Source organism: Salvelinus sp. IW2-2015, linkage group LG15 (genome assembly GCF_002910315.2).
Source record: "Salvelinus sp. IW2-2015 linkage group LG15, ASM291031v2, whole genome shotgun sequence".
Taxonomy (NCBI): Eukaryota; Metazoa; Chordata; class Actinopteri; order Salmoniformes; family Salmonidae; genus Salvelinus; species Salvelinus sp. IW2-2015.
This window is the reverse complement of record NC_036855.1, coordinates 4638882-4663136: the sequence shown is the minus strand read 5'-3', so window position 1 is coordinate 4663136 and position 24255 is coordinate 4638882. Positions and strand designations below refer to the sequence as shown.

Below are 24255 nucleotides of genomic sequence, written 5' to 3'. Positions count from 1 at the left end.
AGATGATTGTGGACTTCAGGAAACAGCAGAGGGAGCACCCCTATCCACATCGACGGGTCAGTAGTGGAGAAGGTGAAAGTTTTAAGTTCCTCGGTGTACACATCACGGACAAACTGAACTGGTCCACCCACACAGACAGCGTTGTGAAGAAGGCGCAGCACGCGCCTCTCAACCTCAGGAGGCTGAAGAAATTCGGCTTGTCACCAAAAGCACTCACAAACTTCTACAGATGCACAATCGAGAGCATCCTGTCGGGCTGTATCACCGCCTGGTACGGCAACTGCTCCGCCCACAACCGTAAGGCTCTCCAGAGGGTAGTGAGGTCTGCAGAACGCATCACCAGGGGCAAACTACCTGCCCTCCAGGACACCTACACCACCCGATGTCACAGGAAGGCCATAAAGATCATCAAGGACAACAACCACCCAAGCCACTGCCTGTTCACCCCGCTATCATCCAGAAGGCGAGGTCAGTACAGGTGCATCAAAGCAGGACGAGAGACTGAAAACAGCTTCTATCTCAAGGCATCAGACTGTTAAACAGCCACCACTAACATTTAGCGCCGCTGCCAACATACTGACTCAACTCCAGCCACTTTAAAAATGGGAATTGATGGAAATTATGTAAAAATGTACCACTAGCCACTTTAAGCAATGCCACTTAATACAATGTTTACATACCCTACATTACCCATCTCATATGTATATATACTGTACTCTATATCTCATCTACTGCATCTTGCCACTTTATGCAATACATGACCACTAGCCACTTTAAACTATGCCACTTTATGTTTACATACCCTACAGTACTCATCTCATATGTATATACCGTACTCTATACCATCTACTGCATTCTGCCATGCCGTTCTGTACCACCACTCATTCATATATCTTTATGTACATATTCTTATCCCTTTACACTTGTGTGTGTGTGTGAAGGTAGTAGTGTGGAATTGTTAGGTTAGATTACTGTTGGTTATTACTGCATTGTCGGAACTAGAAGCACAAGCATTTCGCTACACTCGCATTAACATCTGCTAACCATGTGTATGTGACTAATAAAATTTGATTTGATTTGATTTGACTTCTCAGGTCTAATTTTTCAATAATCTTTAGATGTTAGAATTTCCCCCACTTTGACAGAGTATTTTGTGTAGATCGTTGACCCCAAAGAAATTTATCCATTTTTATCCCCTTATGAAAATAAAATGTGAAGAAATCCAAGGGGGTTAGACTTTCCATGATACTTTATATAGTGCATTTGGAAAGTATTCAGACCCCTTGACATTTTTTACGTTACAGCCTTATTCTAAAATGGATGAAGTAAAACCATTTCCTCATCAATCTACACACAATACACCATAATATAAAATAAAAAAATACTTTGCAATTTATCAAAAACAAAACCACAAATATTTACATAAAGTATTCAGACCCGTTGCTATGAAACTCGAAATTGAGCTCAGGTGCATCCTGTTTCCATTGATCATCCTTGAGATGTTTCTACAACTTGATTGGAGTCCACATGTGGTTAATTAATTGATTGACATGATTTGGAAAGGCACAACCTGTTATATAAGGTCCCACAGTTGACTGCATTTCAGAGCAAAAACCAAGCCATGAGATCGAAGGAATTTTCCGTAGAGCTTAGAGACAGGATTGTGTCAAGGCACAGATCTGGGAAAGGGTAACAAAACATTTCTGCAGCATTGAAGTCCCCAAGAACACAGTGGCCTCCATCATTCTTAAATGAAGAAGTTTGGAACCACCAAGCTCTTCCTAGAGCTGGCCACTAGGCCAAACTGAACAATCGGGGGAGAAGGGTTGGTCAGGAAGGTGACCAAGAACCCAATGGTCACACTGACAGAGCTCCAGAGTAACTCTGTGAGATGGGAGAACTGCCAGAAGGACAACCATCTCTGCAGCACTCCACCAATTAGTCCTTTATGGTAGAGTGGCCAGACGGAAGCCACTCCTCAGTAAAAGGCACATGACAGCCTGCTTGGAGTTTGCCAAAAGGCACTTAAAGAACTGACCATGAGAAACAAGATTCTCTGGTCTGATGAAACCAAGATTGAAACAGCCGGGGAAACCTGGCACCATCTCCTACGGTGAAGTATGTGTGTGTGCAGCATCATGCTGTGGGGATGTTTTTCAGCAGGCAGGGACTGGGAGACTAGTCAGGATCGAGGCAAAGTTGAAAGGAGCAAAGTACAGAGAGATCCTCGATGAAAACCTGCTCCAGAGCACTCAGGACCTCAGACTGGGGCAAAGGTTCACCTTCCAACAGGACAATGACCCTAAGCACACAGCCAAGAAAACACAGGAGGGGCTTCGGATAAGTCTCTGAAAGTCCTTGAGTGGCCCAGCCAGAGCCCAGACTTATACATTCTTGGAGACCTGAAATAGCTGTGCAGCGACGCTCCACATCCAACCTGACAGACTTGAGAGGATCTGCAGAGAAGAATGGGAGAAACTCCCCAAATACAGGTGTGCCAAGCTTGTAGCGTCATACCCAAGCTGTAATCGCTGCCAAAGGTGTTTCAACAAAGCACTGAGTAAAGGGTCTGAATACTTATGTAAATGTATTTATTTTGTATTAATTAGCAAACATTTAAAAAAAAAAACGTTTTTCCTTTGTCATTGTGGGGTATTGCGTGTAGATTGATGAGGGGAAAAAATATTAATCAAAATCTGGAAAAAGTCAAGGGGTCTGAATACTTTCCGAAGGCACTGTATCTCAAACACACATGAAAAATAGCTGCACACATGCGCAAACTTATGAATATGCCAATCACATAATCTTGTATGCTGTTCCAACTGCTAGATTTGGAACAGCATGATAACAGACATGTTGAAAGCGTGGCCAAGCCATGGGTCTCCAATAGCTCATCATTCCCTGCACTCTTCTGCATTTAATACGGATATCCATTGAAGACAAATGTGGAATCCTAATAGCAGTATGCTAACTACTAGATGTCAGTACTGCAGGAGAGAAATGCATGAGACTAAAATGATGTGTGTGTGTGTGTGTGTGTGTGTGTGTGGTGTGTGAGAGAGAGAACCCTTGGGACATGGGTGCTGCAGAGCTGAAACCGTGTTGGCCTCGAAACGGGAAGTGAGATGGAGAATCCAGACATCTGCAGAAAGGTCCTGAAAATTCCCCACTGAGACACACCTCCCCACGCTTCCTCTTTTACAGGGCTGCACCTGACACAGCTCTGCAGGCACGCACGCACACACAACACAAAGCTAGATGACGAAAAAGGCTGACAGTAGACAGGGAGAAGAGTAGCATGATAAATAGTGGTAAATTTAGGTTAGATGTGGCACGTCTCTCACCTGTTTATCCATTCTTTAATTTCTGTTGTCCAGGAGCTGACCTGTTGGTCATTGTCGGTCTCAAATATGAGACTACCTGGATAGTGATTAACCTGGGATGAGACAAGACTGCTGGTTAAGGAGATGCACACACAGAAAGACATAACACACACACGCACAAAGTCGACTGACCACACACGCACAAAGACGTGACAACACCACACAAAGACGTGACACACACACACAAAGACGTGACACACCACACACCAAAGACGTGACACACACAAAGACAAAGACGAACAGCACACAAAAAAAAGTACACACACAAAGACGGACACACACAAAGAACAAAGACGTGACACACACACACACAAAGACAAAGACGTGACACACACACACACAAAGACAAAGACGTGACACACATCACACAAAGACGTGACACAGACGTGACACACAACACACAAAGAGTGACACAAGACGTGACACACACCACACAAAGACGTGACACAGAACACCGTGACACACACACAAAGACGTGACACAACACACAAAGACGTGACACACACACAAAGACGTGACACACACACAAAGACGTGACACACACACAAAGACGTGACACACACACAAAGACGTGACACACACACAAGAACTGGAATAGGAAGAAATGAAGGCAAGTTTGGCAGAGGGTCAAATCAAATCAAATCTTATTGGTCACATATACATATTTAGCAGATGATATTGCGGGTGTAGCGAAATGCTTGTGTTCCTAGCTCCAACAGTGCAGTAGTATCTAACAAGTCACAACAATACACACCAATCTAAAAGTAAAATAATTTAATTGAGAAATATATAAATATTAGATTGAGCAATGTCGGAGTAGTATTGACTAAAATACAGTAGAATAGAATACAGCATATACATATGAGATGAGTAAAGCAGTATGTAAACATTATTAAAGTGGCCAGTGATTCCAAGTCTATGTATATAGGGCAGCAGCCTCTAAGGTGCAGGGTTGCGTAACCGGGTGGAAGCCTGCTAGTGAAAGATATTTAACAGTGTGATGGCCTTGAGATAGAGGCTGTTTTTCAGTCTCTCGGTCCCAGCTTTGATGGATGATAGCGGGGTGAACAGGCAGTGGCTTGGGTGGTTGATGTTCTTGATTATCTTTTTTGCCTTCCTGTGACATCAGGTGCTGTAGGTGTCCTGGAGGGCAGGTAGTTTGCCACCGGTGATGCGTTGGGCAGACCGCACCATCCTCTGGAGAGCCCTGTGGTTGCAGGCGGTGCAGTTGCCGTACAAGGCGGTGATAYAGCCTGACAGGATGCTCTCAATTGTGCATCTGTAAAAGTTTGTGAGGKTTTTAGGGGCCAAGCCAAATTTCTTCAGCCTCCTGAGGTTGAAGAGGCGCTGTTACGTCTTCTTCACCACACTGTCTGTGTGGGTGGACCATTTCAGATCGTCAGTGATGTGTACACTGAGGAACTTGAAGTRTTTCACCTTCTACACTGCAGTCCCGTTGATGTGGATAGAGACGTGCTCCCTCTGCTGTTTCCTGAAGTCCACGATCAGCTCCTTTGTTTTGTTGATGTTAAGTGAGAGGTTATTTTCCTGGCACCACTCTCCAAGGGCCTTCACCTCCTCCCTGTAGGTTGTCTTGTCATTGTTGGTTATCAGGCCTACTACTGTTGTGTCGTCTACAAACTTGACAATTGAGTTGGAGGTGAACAGGGAGTACAGGAGGGGGCTGAGCACACACCCTTGTGGCCCCTGTGTTGACGATCAGCGAAGTCAAGGTGTTGTTTCCTACCTTCACCACCTGGGGTCAGCCTGTCAGGAAGTCCAGGACCCAGTTGCACMGGGCGGGGTTCAGACCCAGGGCCCTGAGGTTAATGATGAGCTTGGAGGGTACTATGGTGTTGAATGCTGCGCTATAGTCAATKAACAGCTTTCTTACATAGGTATTCCTCTTGTCCAGATGGGATAGGGCAGTGTGCAGTGCAACAGCATCGTCTGTGGATCTATTGGGGCCGTAAGCAAATTTGAGTGGGTCTAGGATCAGGTAAGGTAGAGGTGATACGATCCTTAACTAGCCTCTTAAAGAACTTCATGATGACAATAGTGAGTGCTACGAGGCGATAGTCATTTAGTTCAGTTACCCTTGCTTTCTTGGGTACAGGAACAATGGTGGAYATCTTGAAGCAAGTCGGGACAGCAGACTGGGATAGGGAGAGATTGAATATGTCCGTAAGCACTTCAGCCAGCTGGTCTGAGAGCGCGGCGAGGAATGCCATCTGGGCTGGCAGCCTTGCGAGGGTTAACACGCTTAAAATGTCTTACTCACGGCCATGGAGAACGAGAGCCCACAGTCCTTGGTGGCACTATGTTATCCTCAAAGCAGGAGAAGGTGTTTAGCTTGTCCGGAAGCAAGACGTCGGTGTCTGTGACGTGGCTGGTTTTCCCTTTGTAGTCGGTGATTGTCTGTAGACCCTGCCACATACATCTCGTGTCTGATCCGTTGAATTGCAACTCCACCATGTCTCTGTACTGACGTTTTGCCTGTTTGATTGCCTTATGGGGGGAATAACTACACTGTTTGAATTCGGCCAGATTCCCAGTCACCTTGCCACGGTTAAATGCGGTGGTTCACGCTTTCAGTTTTGCGCGAATTCTGCCATCTATCCACAGTTTCTGATTTGGGTAGGTTTTAAGAGACAGTGAATACAACATCTCCTATAGAGTTCCTGATGAACTCAGTCACCGTATCTGTGTATTTATGTTATTCTCAGAGGCTCCCCGAAACATATCCCAGGCCGCATGATCAAAACAATCCTGAAGCATGGATTCCGATTGGTCAGACCAGCGTTGAATAGACCTTAGCACGGGTACTTCCTGTTAAGAGTTTCTGCCTATGGGAAGRGAGGAGCAAAATGGAATCGTGCTTAGATTTGCCGAAGGGAGGGCCTTGTAGGCATTTTCAAAAGTTGAGTAGCAGTGGTCCAATGTTTTTCCAGAGCGAGTACTACAGTCAATGGGTTGGTCGAACTTTGGTAGCGGTTTCCTCAAATTTGCTTTGTTAAAATCCACAGCTACAATAAATGCKGCCTCAGGGATATGTGGTTATGAGTTTGTATAAAGTCCAGTGTAATTCTTTGAGGGCTGTCGTGGTATCRGCTTGAGGGGGAATATACACGGCCGTGACTATAACTGAAGAGAATTCTCTTGTGAGGTAATACGGTCGGCATTTGATTGTGAGGTATTCTAGGTCGGCTGAACAAAAGGACTTGTGATTATCATAACATACAGAAACATCATGAGTAGTTAATCATGAAACCTACACCCCCGCCTTTCTCTCATCGGAGAGTTCTTTATTCCTGTCTGCGCGATTGTACTGAGAACCCAGCTGGCTGTATGGACGGGGACAGTATATCATCCCTAGAGAGCCATGTTTCCGTGAAACAGAGTATGTTACAATCACTGATGTCTCTCTGGAAGGAGATCCTCACCCTGAGCTCGTCTACTTTATTATCCAGAGACTGAACATTAGCGAGTAATATACKCTGAAGYGGTGGATGGTGTGCACGCCTCCTGAGTCGGACTWGAAGTCCACWCTGAATACCTCTTCTCCGTCGGTGGTGTTTTGGAGCAGCCTCTGGAATAAGTTCAATTGCCCTGGKGGGTACGAACAAAGGATCCAATTTGGTAATATCGTATTCCTGGTCGTAACGCTGGTGAGTTACCGCCGCTCTTATTTCTGTCTGTATGTAATAACACACAAAAGAAATTCAGGCCTAATAATGTAAGAAAAATACTGCAAAGTTGCTTAGGAGCTAGAAGCAGAGCTGCCATATCTGTCGGCGCCATATTACTAGGTATGTGTGTGTGAGTGCGCAATTCATGTGGAAGCTCAATGCTCATAAATCCACAGGAGTGCTTTTGGACAGAGAACAGACTGGCTCGGCTGTGTATGTGTGTGTGTGAATAGGCGATGTTGAGAAAAGGACAAGAAATGAGGTATGAAGCTAGATCACCAACAACAGGGAGAGTCTCTCCTCTTCCTCACCTTTAGAACAAACGTGTTTGTGTTGTCAGGCATCTCCAGACAGTTGCAGCGGCGGATCTCCAGGATGTCTGAGCAAGGTGCTGTCAGTTTAGGACTGGAGCCCTGGAGGAACACACAGCAGAGAGAGACACCGGGTCCGGGATCAAGCAGACATTGTTACAGCATGTCGCGTCCTAGACCCCTCAAACACCACTCTGTTCCAGTAACACACCACCTCATTCCAGTAACACACCACCTCAAACACCACTCTGTTCCAGTAACACACCACCTCATTCCAGTAACACACCACCTCAAACACCACTCTGTTCCAGTAACACACCACCTCAWTCMAGTAACACACCACCTCAAACACCACTCTGTTCCAGTAACACACCACCTCATTCCAGTAACACACCACCTCAAACACCACTCTGTTCCAGTAACTCACCACATCCACTTCGACGCAACTCCCTTCAAAAAACCACGTCATACTAGTGTGTTTGTGGCACATTAAGAGACGTTTCAAGATACAGTTTGCTTCTGCTTTACTTGAACATTTAACTGAGTGTTCGTGGTGAGGAGGGTTAGTTTGTGTTGTTTTTTTTGTGGAGTAGACATATCAGGTTGCATTCATTTGATCTATTGCTGTTTTGATGTCGTTTTCCTTTCGCTCTACAGCGCTCTCCAAAACTAGATGGAGAGGGGATCCAGATGGTTGAGGAACTAGTGGGAAATGCACAACCACTGGGACATGCAGGCTGTGTGTGTGGGGGTCTTTCTCAGTGTCTAAAGTACGTGTTCCTGTGTGTACGAGTCTTTGCTGTTGAAAATCCAACTTGGCTCTTCCCCTGGAGTATCCCTCAGTGGAACTCTCTGGGCTGAGCGCCAGGACTCCTTCCCTCCAGGCCAGGCCCAGWTCAGAATGGAGAGACCCAGAGAGGAAGGCTGCTCCTCAGGGAACACACTCACAGTCTCCAGCCCAGCTCAGAGGGAGGAGGGGAGGCCAGTCATCAACAGCCCCATGGGATGACAGGGCAAAGGTCACCTTTGAAAATTAATCTCCTCACTGTTCTTTCAGGAGAAAATGGGCAGAAGGAAAGTGCTCATCGTATGCTGATGATAGCTCTGCTGTTGTGTGTCATGTGTGAGCTGTTCCACATGCTGGCTGACGGAAAGGAAACGAGCGAGACAGTATAAGATGGGGGAGAAAGGACAGCGGGGGACAAAGGAGAGCGGGGGAGAGAAAAAAACGGGTGGATTCCAGAGGGCTGAGGCGGATGAGTGTGACCCTGTGACACAGTGTGTGAGCGGATGAAATGTCTATGSSTGYGTCCTAAATTACACCCTATTACCCATTTAGTGCACTACTTTTGACCAGAGGCCTATRGGCCCTGCTGAAAAGGAGTGCACTACTTAGGGAATAGGGTGCCATTAGGAACACACMCCATGCTTATCCCAGACAGGTTGGGCACATCAAAAGGAGATTCCTTTCCCCCTCGTTTCCTGTCCTCATGAGTCTTAGTATGAATGAATCACATGGAGCCATTGTTCATCCCAACAGCTTTAGGGAGAATTGGTAAGTATTTGACTCAGTAGCGAGATTTCCATCCAATTGGCGACAGATTTTCATGCAAATATCCTAAAATCTCCATAAAGAAAATGTGCATTTTCCCACCAGTGATGTTTTCACCAAACTGACTTGTTGCAGATTTTTWWWWWWWMWKYKSKKYKTYKTSKWGYRRMKAAWAAWRWKKTKYYWYYRYMKYWYTWMYWMYWCYRMYKRTKRYRAMAMWRCTGCKKYRWWAARMARMRMARMWRWKSYKCCTCTGGTCTTGGCASATGTGTTCCAGCCAACAGTTGGCAGATAYACTGTGGGTAGGCTTGAGATTAATATGGATAACAGCGAGAATATTTACACTTGTCAAACTGCAGTCAATCATTGATCAACATGTCACCAGAATAAGACCCTGGATATTTATTGGAAAGGAGCATCAAGCTCATATYGTGCACTTCACCACCCAGCCAGAGCCCGGACCTGAACACGATCAAACATCTCTGGAGAGACCTGAAAATAGTTGTGCAGCGACGCTACCCATCCAACCTGACAGAGCTTGAGACGATCTGCAGAGAAGAATGGGAGAAACTCCCCAAATACAGGTGTGCCAAGCTTGTAGCATCATACCCAAGAAGACTCGAGGCTGTAATCACTACCAAAAGTGGTTCAACAAAGTACTGAGTAAAGGGTCTGAAAACTTATGTAAATGTGATTAAMAWWWWTTTTTTTWATAAAAAACTGTTTTTGCGTTGTCATTATGGGGTATTGTGTGTAGATTAATGAGGGAAAAAAGGATTTTATCAATTTTAGAATAAGGCTGTAACGTAACAAAATGTGRGAAAAGTCAAGGGGTCTGAATACTTTCYGAATGCACTGTATACTGCATGACTTTACTCGCATAAAGCCTGTGGATGGAAACGTGGTTATGGAAGGAAGGAATCTCCCGCTCCCTCCCTCCCTCCCTTAGATTAATACCAGGTCTCTTTCCAGTTTGCTGCACCACCCACTGGCACTGCACTGACTCACTACACAGAGACAGCACTCCACCGGGCGGGTGGGCGAGTACACACACACACACACACACCAGCTATCATAAATTAGGCCTACACAAATATGATACACACCAGATCCGAGTGTGTGTACTGACAAACAAATGTACCRGCGGTTCAGTGGACACTCCATAGCTAGGCTATGTCAACTAAAACTGACACTGTCAAACAAGTGGAACAGATTGGCAAATAAAGGTAGCGAGGGTCTAGCATAAACAAAAACTCCAGAGCTCTTCAACCTTTAAAAGAAACAGGACACAGCAATAGATAGGCTACATCTGACTGATGTATTGAGAGTTAGTGACAGGAACGCTTTGGTAGGGTGACGCCACTGGAAGCCTGTGAAAACTAAAATGTTGGACAAATGCCATATTTGGTTAGCCGTCTGCTTCGAAACGCCTGACGCCATCTCCTTGACTGTATACACAACGCATCCAAATTGTTTGTCCCTTTYCGAGCTTGTTTAGAGCATTTTAGTGTAAGGTATGCCCTGAGCCACTGAAGCCACAAGGGAAAAGCAAATAGATGCAACACAGTTTGATGTGAAGCAAAAAGTCTCATGCTACTCATTCAGCGACCATCCCAACGACATCTCACGTCAGAGATCAGCTGTTTACCAAAACAGTGGCGGGGTGGCYGCTTTGCTGTTGTTTGCAGATGGCCCCTTTAAAGCTCAATATGACGCTGAGTGCACTACAGGGGGAATTTACAGAGGTCTGCTTGTGACACCCTCCGATTCCATTTCACTTCTCACTGGTCACTTTCAATCTTAGTCATTCACAATCGTGTTTCAGCTTCAGTCACACACACACACAACATTTGATAATATGGTTGGAGAAAATTGACAATATAACCCACAGATGTGTGGCAAAGCAAATATTCACAGCTGACACTSTCCACCTTGGGCAGGACTCCCAGCATGCTTTGCACCAACATTACACTGACCCTGGGGTCATCATCATCAGGACCCTCTCCAGAGACTTCCCAAATGTTACCCTCCACCTCCCCATCAGTACAAATATACAAACACACAACTCAATACAGGAGGATTTTCATACGCTACAGTTATTGGGTTGAGATTTCATTTGGTTGACAAACTAATAAGGCGATTCAGAATTTGATMGTTTATAATAGTCCCTGTTCCACATCCACACATGACATTCTGTACTATAGGAGGATAGGCCTAGGCCAGGGTTCCCCAACTGGTGGGAYACAGGTGGTTTTATTCCCCCCCTCTCCAAGTTTTGGAAAAAAAATTAAAAAAAGATACAAAAAATTTGGGTTGAATTTTCATTGTTGTACATAAGACTGTAAAATCACCAGGAAATCAGCGGCAAGTGATTTCAATTTTGTAAATCTGTTCAAGTATTCCCACGCGTAACAGACACGTGGTTGTATAAACATTTTGAAATGATTATGCTTGAGTCAAATATATCTGTTTGTGGTTCTTGCAGTCAATTTGCAACCTACAAATTATTTGTAATTATGTTCCGGCCCCCWGACCATCCGCTCAWGAAAAAAAAGCCACTCCTGAATCTAGTTGWTGATCCCTGGCCTACACTACACGCTAATCAGCCTTGGTGGTTGCCTTTTGACTTTACACCCAGCCCGACTCGGCATCTTTATGGTGAAGCAGGTTTATCAAACAACCCTGCAGTGGAACTGAAATCCTCAGAAGTGTCACAGGAAAGAGAGCGTGCTGTTCTCGGTTGTGAGCAGTCTCTGAGGAGAGCAGCGGCTAGTACGGTGATAACGCCATATGAACCAGATCTAGCTAGATATGACATCATCAAGGATGTGGGGACAGCAGCACTATGATTAAACTGAGAAATTACAGGTTTCTAGGAAACAGAGCAGCCAATAGGAAAGAGATACTAACAGGCTGCATAGGCAATACAAACAAGACCATTTTTCTATTCGGACTTGTGTGTCAATTATCTTGCAATTTAAAAATGGTAATAATAGCTAGCCTATGCAGCTAAAAAAATGACAGCCACTCTGGTCTGTAAGTYATTCCACTGAAGGTGTAACATCAGGAAAATGACAACGTCAGTCAGTCTGACCTTTGGCCCTGCTCTTGGAAATACAACCGCAGTTTCACCGAAACACTCGAGGGCACCTGCTACTGAGAAATGTATAGAGGTGAGAAAGCGAAACAGAATAGTGTTTCCTGTTACTGTCTAACATTGAGCCTTGAGGTCCTCATTAGAGACTGGGGCTAGGGTGTGAGCTTGTTTTAGGCCACAGACATGGAGCTTTACCCCAACCCCCTCCCCATCAAATCTGTGTGTGTGTGTGTGTGTGTGTGTGTGTGTGTGTGTGTGTGTGTGTGTGTGTGTGTGTGTGTCCCATACAGTGCATTCGGCAAGTATTCAGACCCCTTCACTTTTTCTACATTTTGTTACGTTACAGCCTTATTCTAAAATGTATTGTATACCATTTGTTCTTATCAATCTACACAATAAAACAGTTTTAGAAATGTTTGCAAATTTATTAAAAATAAAAAACCGAAATACCTCAATTACATAAACTATTCAGACCCTTTGCAATGAGACTCGAAATTGAGCTCAGGTGCATCCTGTTTCCATTGATCATCCTTGAGATGTTTCTACAACTTGATGGGAGTCCACCTGTGGTAAATTCAATTGATTGGACATGAATTGGAAAGGCACACACCTGTCTATATAAGGTCCCACAGTTGACAGTGTATGTCAGAGGCAAAAGCAAGYCATGAGGTCGAAGGACTAATCCGTTGAGCTCTGAGACAATATTGTGTCAAGGCACAGATCGGGGGAAGGGTACCAAAACATGTCTGCAGCATTAAAGGTCCAAGAACCAAGAACACAGTGGCCTCCATCATTCTTAAATGGAAGAAGTTTGGAACCACCAAGACTCTTCCTAGAGCTGGCCACCTGGCCAAACTGAGCAATTGGGGGAGAAGGGCCTTGGTCAGAGAGGTGACCAAGAACCCGGTGGTCACTCTGACAGAGCGCCAGAGTTCCTCTGTGGAGATGGGCAACCATCTCTGCAGCACTCCATCAAATCAGGCCTTTATGGTAGAGTGGCTAGATAGAAGCCGATCCTCAGGAAAAGGCACGACAGCCCACTTGGAGTTTGCCAAAAGGCACCTAAAGGTCTCTCAGACCATGAGAAACAAGATTCTCTGGTCTGGTCTGACAAAACCAAAACTCTTTGGCCTGAATGTCCAGCATCACGTCTGGAGGAAACCTGGCACCATCACTACGGTGAAGCATGGTGGTGGCAGCATCATGCTGTGGGGATGTTTTTCAGTGGCAGGGACTGGGGAAGATCCTTGATGAAAACCTGCTCCAGAGTGCTCAGGACCTCAGACTGGGGCGAAGGTTCACATTCCAACAGGATAACGACCCTAAGCACACAGCCAAGACAACGCAGGAGTGGCATCGGGACAAGTCTCTGAATGTCCTTGAGTGGCCSAGCCAGAGCCCGGACTTGAACCCGATCAAACATCTCAGGAGAGACCTGAAAAATGCTCCCCATCCAACCTGACAGCGCTTGAGAGGATCTGSAGAGAAGAATGGGATAAAGTCCCCAAATACAGGTGTGCCAAGCTTGTAGCGTCATACCCAAGATGACTCGAGGCTGTAATCGCTGCCAAAGGTGCTTCAACAAAGTACTGAGTAAAGGGTCTGGTCTGAATACTTATGTAAATGTGATATTTCTGTTTTCAAAGAGTCTGAATATTTCCCGAATGCACTGTATGCATGCACATGCAACTACAGAAGTAAACCATTGGAGCTAAGGAGGTCTGGKGAAAGTGGGAGACTGAGTGAGTGAGACATTTGCTCTCCCCTGTCTTCGTCCACAGAAAAGAGCCAGCTCTGCAGTTTTGTCCTSTGACCCAACAGGCTGGGAGATGTAGCACAGAACGAGTGTCGGCCTGCCTCTGCCTRCCTGCCAGTCGCTCGCTCAGCAGTGGACAAAGACAGGGGAGAGCAAATGTCTCACTCACTCAGTCTCCCACTTTCACCAGACCTCCTTAGCTCCAATGGTTTGCTTGTGTACTTGCATGTACACATGCACATACTTACATGCATTCAGTGAATTCGGAAAGTATTGAGCCGCCACTCCATCTGCCCGCCCGCCACTCCCTCTGCCCGCCCGCCACTCCTGCCTGCCCGTCTCTCTGGCCACCACTCCGTCTGCCCGCCCGCCCGCCTGCCCGCCCGTCACTCACCTCTGTCCATATACACTGGCCTTGGCTCTGTGAAAAGCCATTCAGGCAGAACAGGCATTCACACGGGTCCACTGAAGACAGTGAACCACGTCTCTCTCTCTCACACACACACACACACACCACACACAGGGTTAGGGGGCCAGAGCAAAAGGGACAATTAGAGAAAGAGAGAGGAGCAGGAGAGGGGGAAGAAGACAGGCAAAGGGAGAAATGAGAGAGGGGAAAGGTGACAAAAAGAGAAAATGACCAGAGAAGAGGAAAGAGATGTTCCAGAGAGACAGAGGTAAGCTAGATGACAGACGTAGCTCCCCTCAGGGGCTTTCCACAGTCGACTGAGCAAGGTCAGGTGCACTAACACTGTGGTTACAGGTCCATCACAGAGAGATAAGCCTTGTTGCCCACAACAGAGGCGCACGCACACAGGGCATCAAAGCCCGTGAAAGGTTTAAAACAAACAAGCACTACTCTGCATGACTACGGTAACCACTTGACTTCCTATCGACTCTCTTCTAGATATTCTGTGTCACCTTGACGAACACATTTTTTTCCTCCCCTTTCTTCTACTCCACCATTTTAAGTGTACGTACTGTAAGAGACAGGATGGGGTACAGAACAAATACGCAGAAGAAAAAAAAAAAAAAAAAAGTAGTCTAAACAACAACAGAAAATACTATTTTGAGCTAAGTTCTTTCCCTGTGATCAGAACTGAAAACTGGGACCTCCTCTCAGCATCTGTATGTTTCCTACTTGATTCTGGGTTCTTAGTCCCGAGGTCAGTGTAAGGAGATTGGACTAATTTGACCTTTAGTCTTTACATTTTAATGTATATTTTTTTCAATCAAATGGACGTGTTGTGGAAACAGCCTTTGTAAGCGTTGACTGCTGGATTGACCTCTGCATGTTCATGTCTTTTAGCAGCAGCAAATACTATTAGGCTACAGTGAGTGTGGGTTTCCCTTTTTCAGTATGCCTTTTGAACCCTGCACCTAAAATACTTTGTATTATTAAGAACTATTGAGTCAAGCATGCTAATTCCTCATTCTGCAAACGAAACAAAAACAAATGGGCTGCGTCATGCACCAGACAGCACACGTGGTCACCTAAAAAGTCAAGTTTTCATGACTCAAAACATGCATTTATGGGTAGCGTCCCAAATAGGTTTGGCCAATTTGAAGGGACAGAATGTGTGATCATGGTCATTTTACTGTGCTAGAATTCTGACAGAAGCATTGCAGGTTACATTAAGACCTACTTCCACCAGATACTTGCCTATCTACAAAGTTTGCATCCCAAATGCACCTATTCCCTATATAGCGCACTACTTTTGACCAGGGTCCATAGCATTTGGGACACATCCTAAGCTAAGAAGCTCAAATACATTATTTTTTTTTTTAAATGGCGGAAAGCCATCCATCTCATTTAGCACATCAAGAAGCAACATTAACCACACGTTGCCCCTTTGCACACAGACACTGTCAGTGTGTTAACTGTTGCTCTCTGGCTTGCTGACACACCAGCCTACACAAACACACAGCAGAGTCAACTCCAAAACAATGCTTTGRCATTTCATTAGGCTACATTTAGGCCAAGTGTTCCTCAGGAGATAACACTCATGTCTGCGGACACCTGCTCGTCGAACATCTCATTCCAAAATCATGGGCATTAACATGTAGTTCGCCCCCCCCTTTACTGCTATAACAGCCTCTTCTGTGAGGGCTTTCCACTAGATGTTGGAACATTGCTGTGGGGACTTGCTTCCATTCAGCCACAAAAGCATTAGTGAGGTCGGCACTGACGYTGGGCAATAAGGCCTGGCTCTCAGTCGGCATTCCAATTCATTCCAAAGGTGCTTGATGGGGTTGAGGTCAGGGCTCTGTGCAGGCTAGTCAAGTTCTTCCACACAGATCTCAACACACCATTTCTGTATGGACTTCGCTTCGTGCACGGRGGAATCCTCATGCTRACACAGGAACGGGCCTTCCCCAAACTGTTTCCACAAAGTTKGAAGCACAGAATCGYCTAGAATGTAATTCTATGCTGTTAAGATTCCCCTTCACTGGAACAAAGGGGCCTAGCCCGAACCATGAAAAACAGCCCCAGACCATTATTCCTCCTCCACCAAACTTTACAGTTGGCACTATGCATTCGGGTAGGTAGCGTTCTCCTGGCATCTGCCGAACCCAGATTTGTCCGTCGGACTGCCAGATGTCGAAGCGTGAGTCATCACTCCAGAGAACGCGTTTCCACTGCTCCAGAGTCCAATGGCGGCAAGCTTTACACCACTCTAGCCAACGCTTGGCATTGCGCATGGTGATCTTAGGGTTGTGTGGGGCTGCTCGGCTATGGAACCTCATTTCATGAAGCTCCCGACTAAAAGTTCTTGTGCTGACGTTGCTTCCAGAGGCAGTTTGGAACTCGGTAGTGAGTGTTGCAACCGAGAGGTCAGCGGTCCCATTGTGTGAGCTTGTGTGGCCTACCACTTCACAGCTCCTAGACGTTTCCACTTCACAATAACAGCACTTACAGTTGACCGGGACAGCTCTAGCATGGCAGAAATTTGACGAACTAATTTGTTGGAAAGGTGGCATCCTATGACGGTGCCACGTTGAAAGTTGCTGAGCTCTTCAGCAAGGCCATTCTACTCCCAATGTTTGTCTATGGAGATTGCATGGCKGTGTGCTCCATTTTTATACACCTGTCAGCAACAATTGGCTGACAGTGTACTTCATAAGCCACGTTGTTGGTATGGACAGCATCCACTTTGAAAAGCAACGTTTTGCTGAAGCCCTCCTTCYATTGTTGATACCATGGAAGCTCTCAAGTATGAAATGTGCCCCACAGATTGATGAGTAGATGCCCAATTCACCCGCCTCCTTTTCACAAATGTATCCCATTTCTTGCGAAGTGTTTCATTTGCGTKGCCATAGAGGCATACTCACATCTGCATAGCAAGTGTTTCTACACCCTGCTATCACACAAAGCTTGGCTACCATGATTAATAAAAATGCAATTGCCAGCTAGCTCTATACTACTAACCCACAAGTACATTTTTTAAATGAGTATATGAAGGGGTGAGCATGTATTTTTATTTCCTCACYGTGTGCCGCTGGCCACGGGGGGTTGTGAGATTGTTTCCGACGTTAGAGTTGATTTAGTTACTATTATATGAGTTTCTGGCATTGGGAAATAGCAGCTACATTTAAGTTTACATTAGTGTAGTTTACATAATTCCACCATTTCAAGGTTTGACATTGCTTGGTGCTTACGAGAAACACAACCCGGTAGCAGAAACACAGCTTGATATTGAGACGAGGGTGACGAAAACTGAAACTAATGTCTAGTAATCTGAGGTGGATGATTATGTAGTGTGAAAACTGTACCAAACAGAGGCCAGTTTGCCTCCAGAAATTGGTTTCCATTCATCTGCGTTGCGGTAGAGGCAGGTGTTCTGATTTCTATGTTCCAGTAAAAAGATGCGTTCYCTTCACGGATGATATTCTTTCACCAAGTAGTCTAGGCCTTTATAATGAGAATAGCTTATCTTATAAAAGCATAAGGAAAATAAGGCCTAGGAACAGCCCAATACTATTATATTTCTATGTAATTATCTATTAAAAGCAGATTTTTTTAATTTACTTTTTAAATAGGTAGCCTAATAGTGGAACGAATCCCACAATTTCAGGCAACTGGTTGCATAGCAATAGCCCAACCAAAGCGAAGACAGTACAACGTTGAGTAGCTTTAACGTTGATTTTAAAAAACAAGGGAGTACTAAAGCAAGTTTTTTCATCACTCATCAGGTTTCCTGTAACTGGAGTGCTAATTGAGTTACTGGTTTTGCTGGTTCAGGCCACATGTTCAGATGCTTACTTGTGGTGCACAGGGTGACTGAAATGAACACTGTTGCTTTGTAAGTTTGAACTATACTCCGTGTCAACACACAGATGGGCKATGAGGTTTGGTAGAGTAAAAAGTATTTTCCATTCCATTTTAATTCCATTCTGTCATGGGTTAACAAGAGAGAGGTAATAGATTTAAATACAAACAATAAGTAAACTAAGGCTAAACCTGAATTTATCTTTATCACTGCAATACTGTGGAGCAAAATTTGGCAATATTGCCTTTCAGATGATTTTTTAAACAAAATGGGGAACAGATCATTTTGATCTGGATAATGCATACTGAAAAAACATCCCCAGTGTTTCCTGGAAAATATATTTAAAGATGCACAATGCAGAAATCACTTCGTCATTTCCTTGATGCTAAAATTCTAATAGTTTGCCYAATTTCTATTTGTGTGACAAAACAAGCAACTATAGTGTAGAGAATGATTGTACCATCTAAACCACTGAGAATGATTGTACCATCTAAACCACTGTGAAATATATTTTCCAAAACCAAAAATATTGTATTTTCAGCTGTTTGAAGCTGGTGTACAAAACCGAATGTAACAGACAGGGAAGCATAGAAATAGAGCACATAGAACATATACCACTTCTTAGACTTGCTTTCAATGAGGGGGAAGGACAGGAGGAAGGACAGATCTATAACTCACATTTCTATGTGAATTTGGTCAGATCGCCCAAAAAGTAACATATTGCAGCTTTATTTAAAAAATATATATAAATCAAGATAAGCAATTAAAGTGAAAGCAATTATTTCTCACTTTTGGTTACTCATCTCTTGATGCGATACACACGCATAAACACGTGCATAGATCCAAACAGGAACATTACCATCAGTGAACAGTCATGCACACAGTGAAACCATGTGGTGAAGATTAAGTTGTAAAGTCACAAACACTGGCACCATCAAACAGCATACTTTGAGGCCTTGCAACAAAAAACGAGGGCCCATTTACTCAAGAATGCATTACAAAGCGTGGGCAAGGTAACAGGAAACATCTAGTCCTGGATGAGAGCCTTGTGTTCTAATCCATTGGCAACCTAGGCAGAACCTCAGCTGTCTCCTAAAAAAAAGGGTCCATCTCTTAAAAATAACACGACCAGAGCCGTGTGTTAAAATGATCCATATTCTGCTCTGTTCTTTAAAAAAGGTTGCTTCGTGTTTCTACTTTTAGTAAGAGCCAAACAGTACGTCTCTAACTAGGCTAACCCTAAATTTAAAAAAATTATAAGAATAATGTATTTCTGTGAAATCTGACCACAGATTATCTGCCCAGTTTATCGGCTACACAAACACCATCTTTAAAAAAAAAGTTAGGACTCCCCTGCTATGGAGCTTCTCATGCAAAGAAATTAATCAGCTCACACGCAGCTTCCTCTTTCTGCAAAATGACCCGACTGGCATCGCCATTGTAGCTCAGATACACACAGTCCTCAATTAAATGTTACTATATTTGCAGGGGTGCTGCTATGCTATACGCAGGCAGTGCATGGGCATCACACACACACACACACACAACCACAGTGACCTCAGCAAAATCCAACTATAGCCTTTAGTTTATCTTTCATATCTTTTCCAAAACATGAATTCAGACCAATACGTGGAGAGAAATGTAGCCTATTAAATATGGTGCTGTAGTACATCTATCAAATATGGTGCTGTAGTACATCTATCAAATATGGTGCTGTAGTACATCTATTAAATATGGTGCTGTAGTACATCTATTACATATGGTGCTGTAGTACATCTATTACATATGGTGCTGTAGTACATCTATTAAATATGGTGCTGTAGTACATCTATTAAATATGGTGCTGTAGTACATCTATTACATATGTTGTAGACAGACAAAGTATTCAGACCCATTTACTTATTGCACATTTTGTTACGTTACAGCCTTAGTTTAAAATTGATTAAATAGTTTCCCCCCTCAATCTACACACAATACCCCATAATGAAAAGCAAAAAAAAACAGGTTTTTAGAAATGTTTGCAAATGAGTATTCAGACCCTTGAGCTCAGGTGCATTCTGTTTCCACTGATCATCCTTGAGCTGTTTCTACAACTTGATTGGAGTCCACCTGTAGTAAATTCAATTGATTGGACATGTTTTGAAAGGACACACCTGTCTATATAAAAAGGTCCCACAGTTGCATGTCAGAGCAAAAAACCAAACCACGATGTAGAAGGAATTGTCCGTAGAGYTCTGAGACAGGATTGTGTCAAGGCACAGATCTGGGGAAGGGTACCAAAAAATGTCTACAGGATTGAAGGTCCCCAAGAACACAGTGACCTCTATCATTCTTCAATGGAAGAAGTTTGGAAAAACCAAGACTCTTCCTAGAGCTGGCCACCAGGCCAAACTGAGCAGGGGGAGAGGGTCTTGGTCAGGGAAGTGACCAAGAACCCGATGGTCACGCTGACAGAGCTCCTCTGTGGAGATGGTAGAACCTTCCAGAAGGACAACCATCTCTGCAGCACTCCACCAATCAGGCCTTTATGGTAGAGTGGCCAGACGGAAGCCACTCCTCAGTAAAAGGCACATRACAGGCCGCTTGGAGTTTGCCAAAAGGCACCTAAAGACTCTCAGAACATGAGAAACAAGATGCTCTGGTCTGATGAAACCAAGATTGAACTCTTTGGCCTGAATGCCAAGCGTTAWGTCTGGAGGAAACCTGGCACCATCCCTACGGTGAAACACGGTGACGGCAGCATCATGCTGTGGGGATGTTTTTCAGCGGCAGGGACTGGGAGACTAGTCAGGATCGAGGTAAAAGATTAACGGCGCAAAGTACAGAAATATCCTTGATGAAATCCTGCTCCAGAGCCTCAGACTGGGGTGAAGGTTCACATTCCAACAGGACAACGACCCTAAGCACACAGTCAAGACAACACAGGAGKGGCTTCGGGACAAGTCTCTGAATGTCCTAGAATGGCCCAGCCAGAGCCCAGACTTGAACATCTCTGGAGAGACCAGAAAATAGCTGTGCAGCGACACTCCCCATCCAACCTGACAGACCTTGAGAGGATCTGCAGAGAAGAATGGGAGAAACTCCCCAAATACAGGTGTGCCAAGCTTGTAGCGTCATACCCAAGGTATGACTCGAGGCTGTAATCACTGCCAAAGGTGCGTCACAACAGTGCTGAATAAAGAGTCTGAATACTTACGCAAATGTGATATTTCAATTTTTGTTTTATAAATTCTCAAAAATCTGTTTTTGCTTTGTCATTATGGGTATTGTATGTAGATTGATGAGGAAAACGTTATCAATTTTAGAATAAGGTTGTAACTAAGAGGTCGACGATTATGATTTTTCAACGCCGATACCGATACCGATTATTGGAGGACCAAACAAAGCCGATGCCGATTGAAATCGGCCGATTTTGTTATTTTATTTGTAATAATGACAATTACAACAATACTGAATTAACACTTATTTTAAAACATCAATAAAATCAATTTAGCCTCAAATAAATAATGAAACATGTTCAATTTGGTTTAAATAATGCAAAAACAAAGTGTTGGAGAAGAAAGTAAAAGTGCAATATGTGCCATGTAAGAAAGCTAACGTTAAGTTCCTTGCTTAGAACATGAGAACATATGAAAGCTGGTGGTTCCTTTTAACATGAGTCTTCAATATTCCCAGGTAAGAAGTTTTAGGTTGTAGTATTATAGGAATTATAGACTATTCTCTCTATACCATTTGTATTTCATTAACCTTTGACTATTGGATGTTCTTATAGGCACTTTAGTATTGCCAGTGTAACAGTATAGCTTCCGTCTCTCCTCGCTCCTACCTGGGCTCGAACCAGGAACACATCGACAACACCACCCTCGAAGCAGCGTTACCCATGCAGAGCAAGGGGAACAACCACTCCAAGTCTCAGAGCGAGTGACGTTTGAAACGCTATTAGCCGCACCCCCTAACTAGCTAGCCATTTCACATCGGTTACACCAGCCTAATCTCGGGAGTTGATAGGCTTGAAGTCATAAACAGGCAATGCTTGAAGCACAACGAAGAGCTGCTGGCAAAACGCACGATAGTGCTGTTTGAATGAATGCTTACGAGCATGCTGCTGCCTACCGCCACTCAGTCAGACTGCTCTATCAAATCATAGACTTAGTTATAACATAATAACACACAGAAATACGAGCCTTAGGTCATTAATATGGTCGAATCTGGAAACTACATCTCGAAAACAAGACGTTTATTCTTTCAATGAAATACGGAACCGTTCCGTATTTTATTTAACGGGTGGCATCCATAAGTCTAAATATTCCTGTTACATTGCACAACCGTCATAATTACGTAAAATTCTGGCAAATTAGGCAGCCCAAACTGTTGCATATACACTGACTCTGCGTGCAATGAACGCAAGAGAAGTGACACAATTTCACCTGGTTAATATTGCCTGCTAACCTGGATTTCTTTTAGCTAAATATGCAGGTTTAAAAATATGTACTTCTGTGTATTGATTTTAAGAAAGGCATTGATGTTTATGGTTAGGTACACATTGGAGCAATGATACGCACCGCATCGATTATATGCAACGCAGGACACCCTAGATAAACTAGTAATATCATCAACCATGTGTAGTTAACTAGTATTATGATTATTGATTGTTTTTATAAGATAAGTTTAATGCTAGCTAGCAACTTACCTGGCTTCTACTGCATTCGCGTAACAGGCAGGCTCCTCGTGGAGTGACTAGTTAACTGTAAGGTTGCAAGATTGAATCACCCGAGCTGACAAGGTAAAAATCTGTCGTTCTGCCCCTGAACGAGGCAGTTAACCCACCGTTCCTAGGCCGTCATTGAAAATAAGAATGTGTTCTTAACTGACTTGCCTAGTTAAATAAAGGTGTAAAAAAATATATTTGAAAAATACAGCCAAATCGGTGTACACGATTTCCGAAAAGCTTGAAATCGGCCCTAATTAAATCGGCCATTCCGATTAAATCGGTCGACCTCTAGTTGTAACGTAACAAAATGTGGAAAAAGTCAAGGGGTCTGAATACTTTCCGAATGTACTGTAAATGGAGACTGTTTAATGCCAAAAATAAGGGGTTAAATACATGTAAAAAATAAAATGTTTCATGGTCTTTCTTATATCTCTCAGATATAGGACAGACACCTCAGAACAAACTTCCTTTAGTTTTTTTTGTGGGACAAACTTGTTCTATGTTGTGAATCTGTTATTCAATGCGTTTGTATGGGCTAATAGCAGTAGGCCAAAAATTAATTTATCAAATATTATATTTTTTTATACTTCAATGAGTCTTAAAATTCAAAATCAATTAGCAAATGAGCCTTGGAATGACCTTCTAGAACAATCCCCCCCCCCCCCAACTATACAAGTAACTCAAAAACGGTACTGCCAGTTTGCTGCATGCACAAAACAAAATATAGCCTGCAAGCTCTTGATCCAGGAGGGGATCCTCTGCTGTTACCAAGCGAATGCTTCATTTTGGAAGAAGCTAACCACTTACAATAGCTAGATAGCTAAGTAGCTACTAATTAGCAAAACAAGTAAGCAACTGCAGAGCATTTAGCACATTTTAGACAGTTAACTTAATAGTTATAAGATATTTAGCCGGCAAACATTTAGTTGTGAATTCCATACTGTAATTAGATCATAGTGACTCACATGGCTCCGGTCTCTCGTCGTTGTGTGCTTGTAAACAAAACACGTGACTAGGGACTTTAAAATATATATATTTTTTAATCAAATGTATTTATATAGCCCTTCTTAATTCAGTCTGATATATCAAAGTGCTGTACAGAAACCCAGCCTAAAACCCCAAACAGCAAGCAATGCAGGTGTAGAAGCACTACCGTAAGCTTCATAATAATGTGACATGTGAAATGAAGAATGCAATGTACTTTATCTCCTAACGTTTTGCTCAAGTTGACTGAAGSTATTTAATAAAAAAGTAGCTAGAAATATTAAAATGTATTATTTTTTTTTTTAAATTAAAAATAAAAAGTTAACAGTATTGACATTATTGAAAAACCATCCCGTGGCTTTTTCCAAATACCCAGGTATACGGTATACCGCCCAAGCCTAGTAGAAACCTACCAAAAAAACAATTGGGCAACAACAAATTCAATCCCTTTTAGACCTGGATAAAATGTTTCACTGCAATAATGAAAACCTGGCAGTAGAA

At 43.7% G+C, this 24255-nt stretch overlaps 1 protein-coding gene across 3 annotated transcripts in view; it reads right to left on the bottom strand.

Moving 5' to 3' along the window:
* LOC111974922 (SH2B adapter protein 3-like) overlaps window positions 1–24255 on the bottom strand; it is a 61355-nt gene that overhangs the window by 10103 nt on the left and 26997 nt on the right. For 2 of the 3 annotated variants that reach the window (XM_024002999.2, XM_024003000.2), the window contains exons 3-4: window positions 7384–7485; window positions 3346–3436 (exon numbers count right to left, since the gene is read on the bottom strand). In XM_024002999.2, coding sequence (XP_023858767.1) covers window positions 3346–3436; window positions 7384–7485 — 193 coding nt within the window. Of the gene's footprint in view, window positions 1–3344; window positions 3437–7383; window positions 7486–24255 lie in introns of all 3 variants that reach the window. The other variant, XM_070446897.1, reaches the window with a different exon arrangement.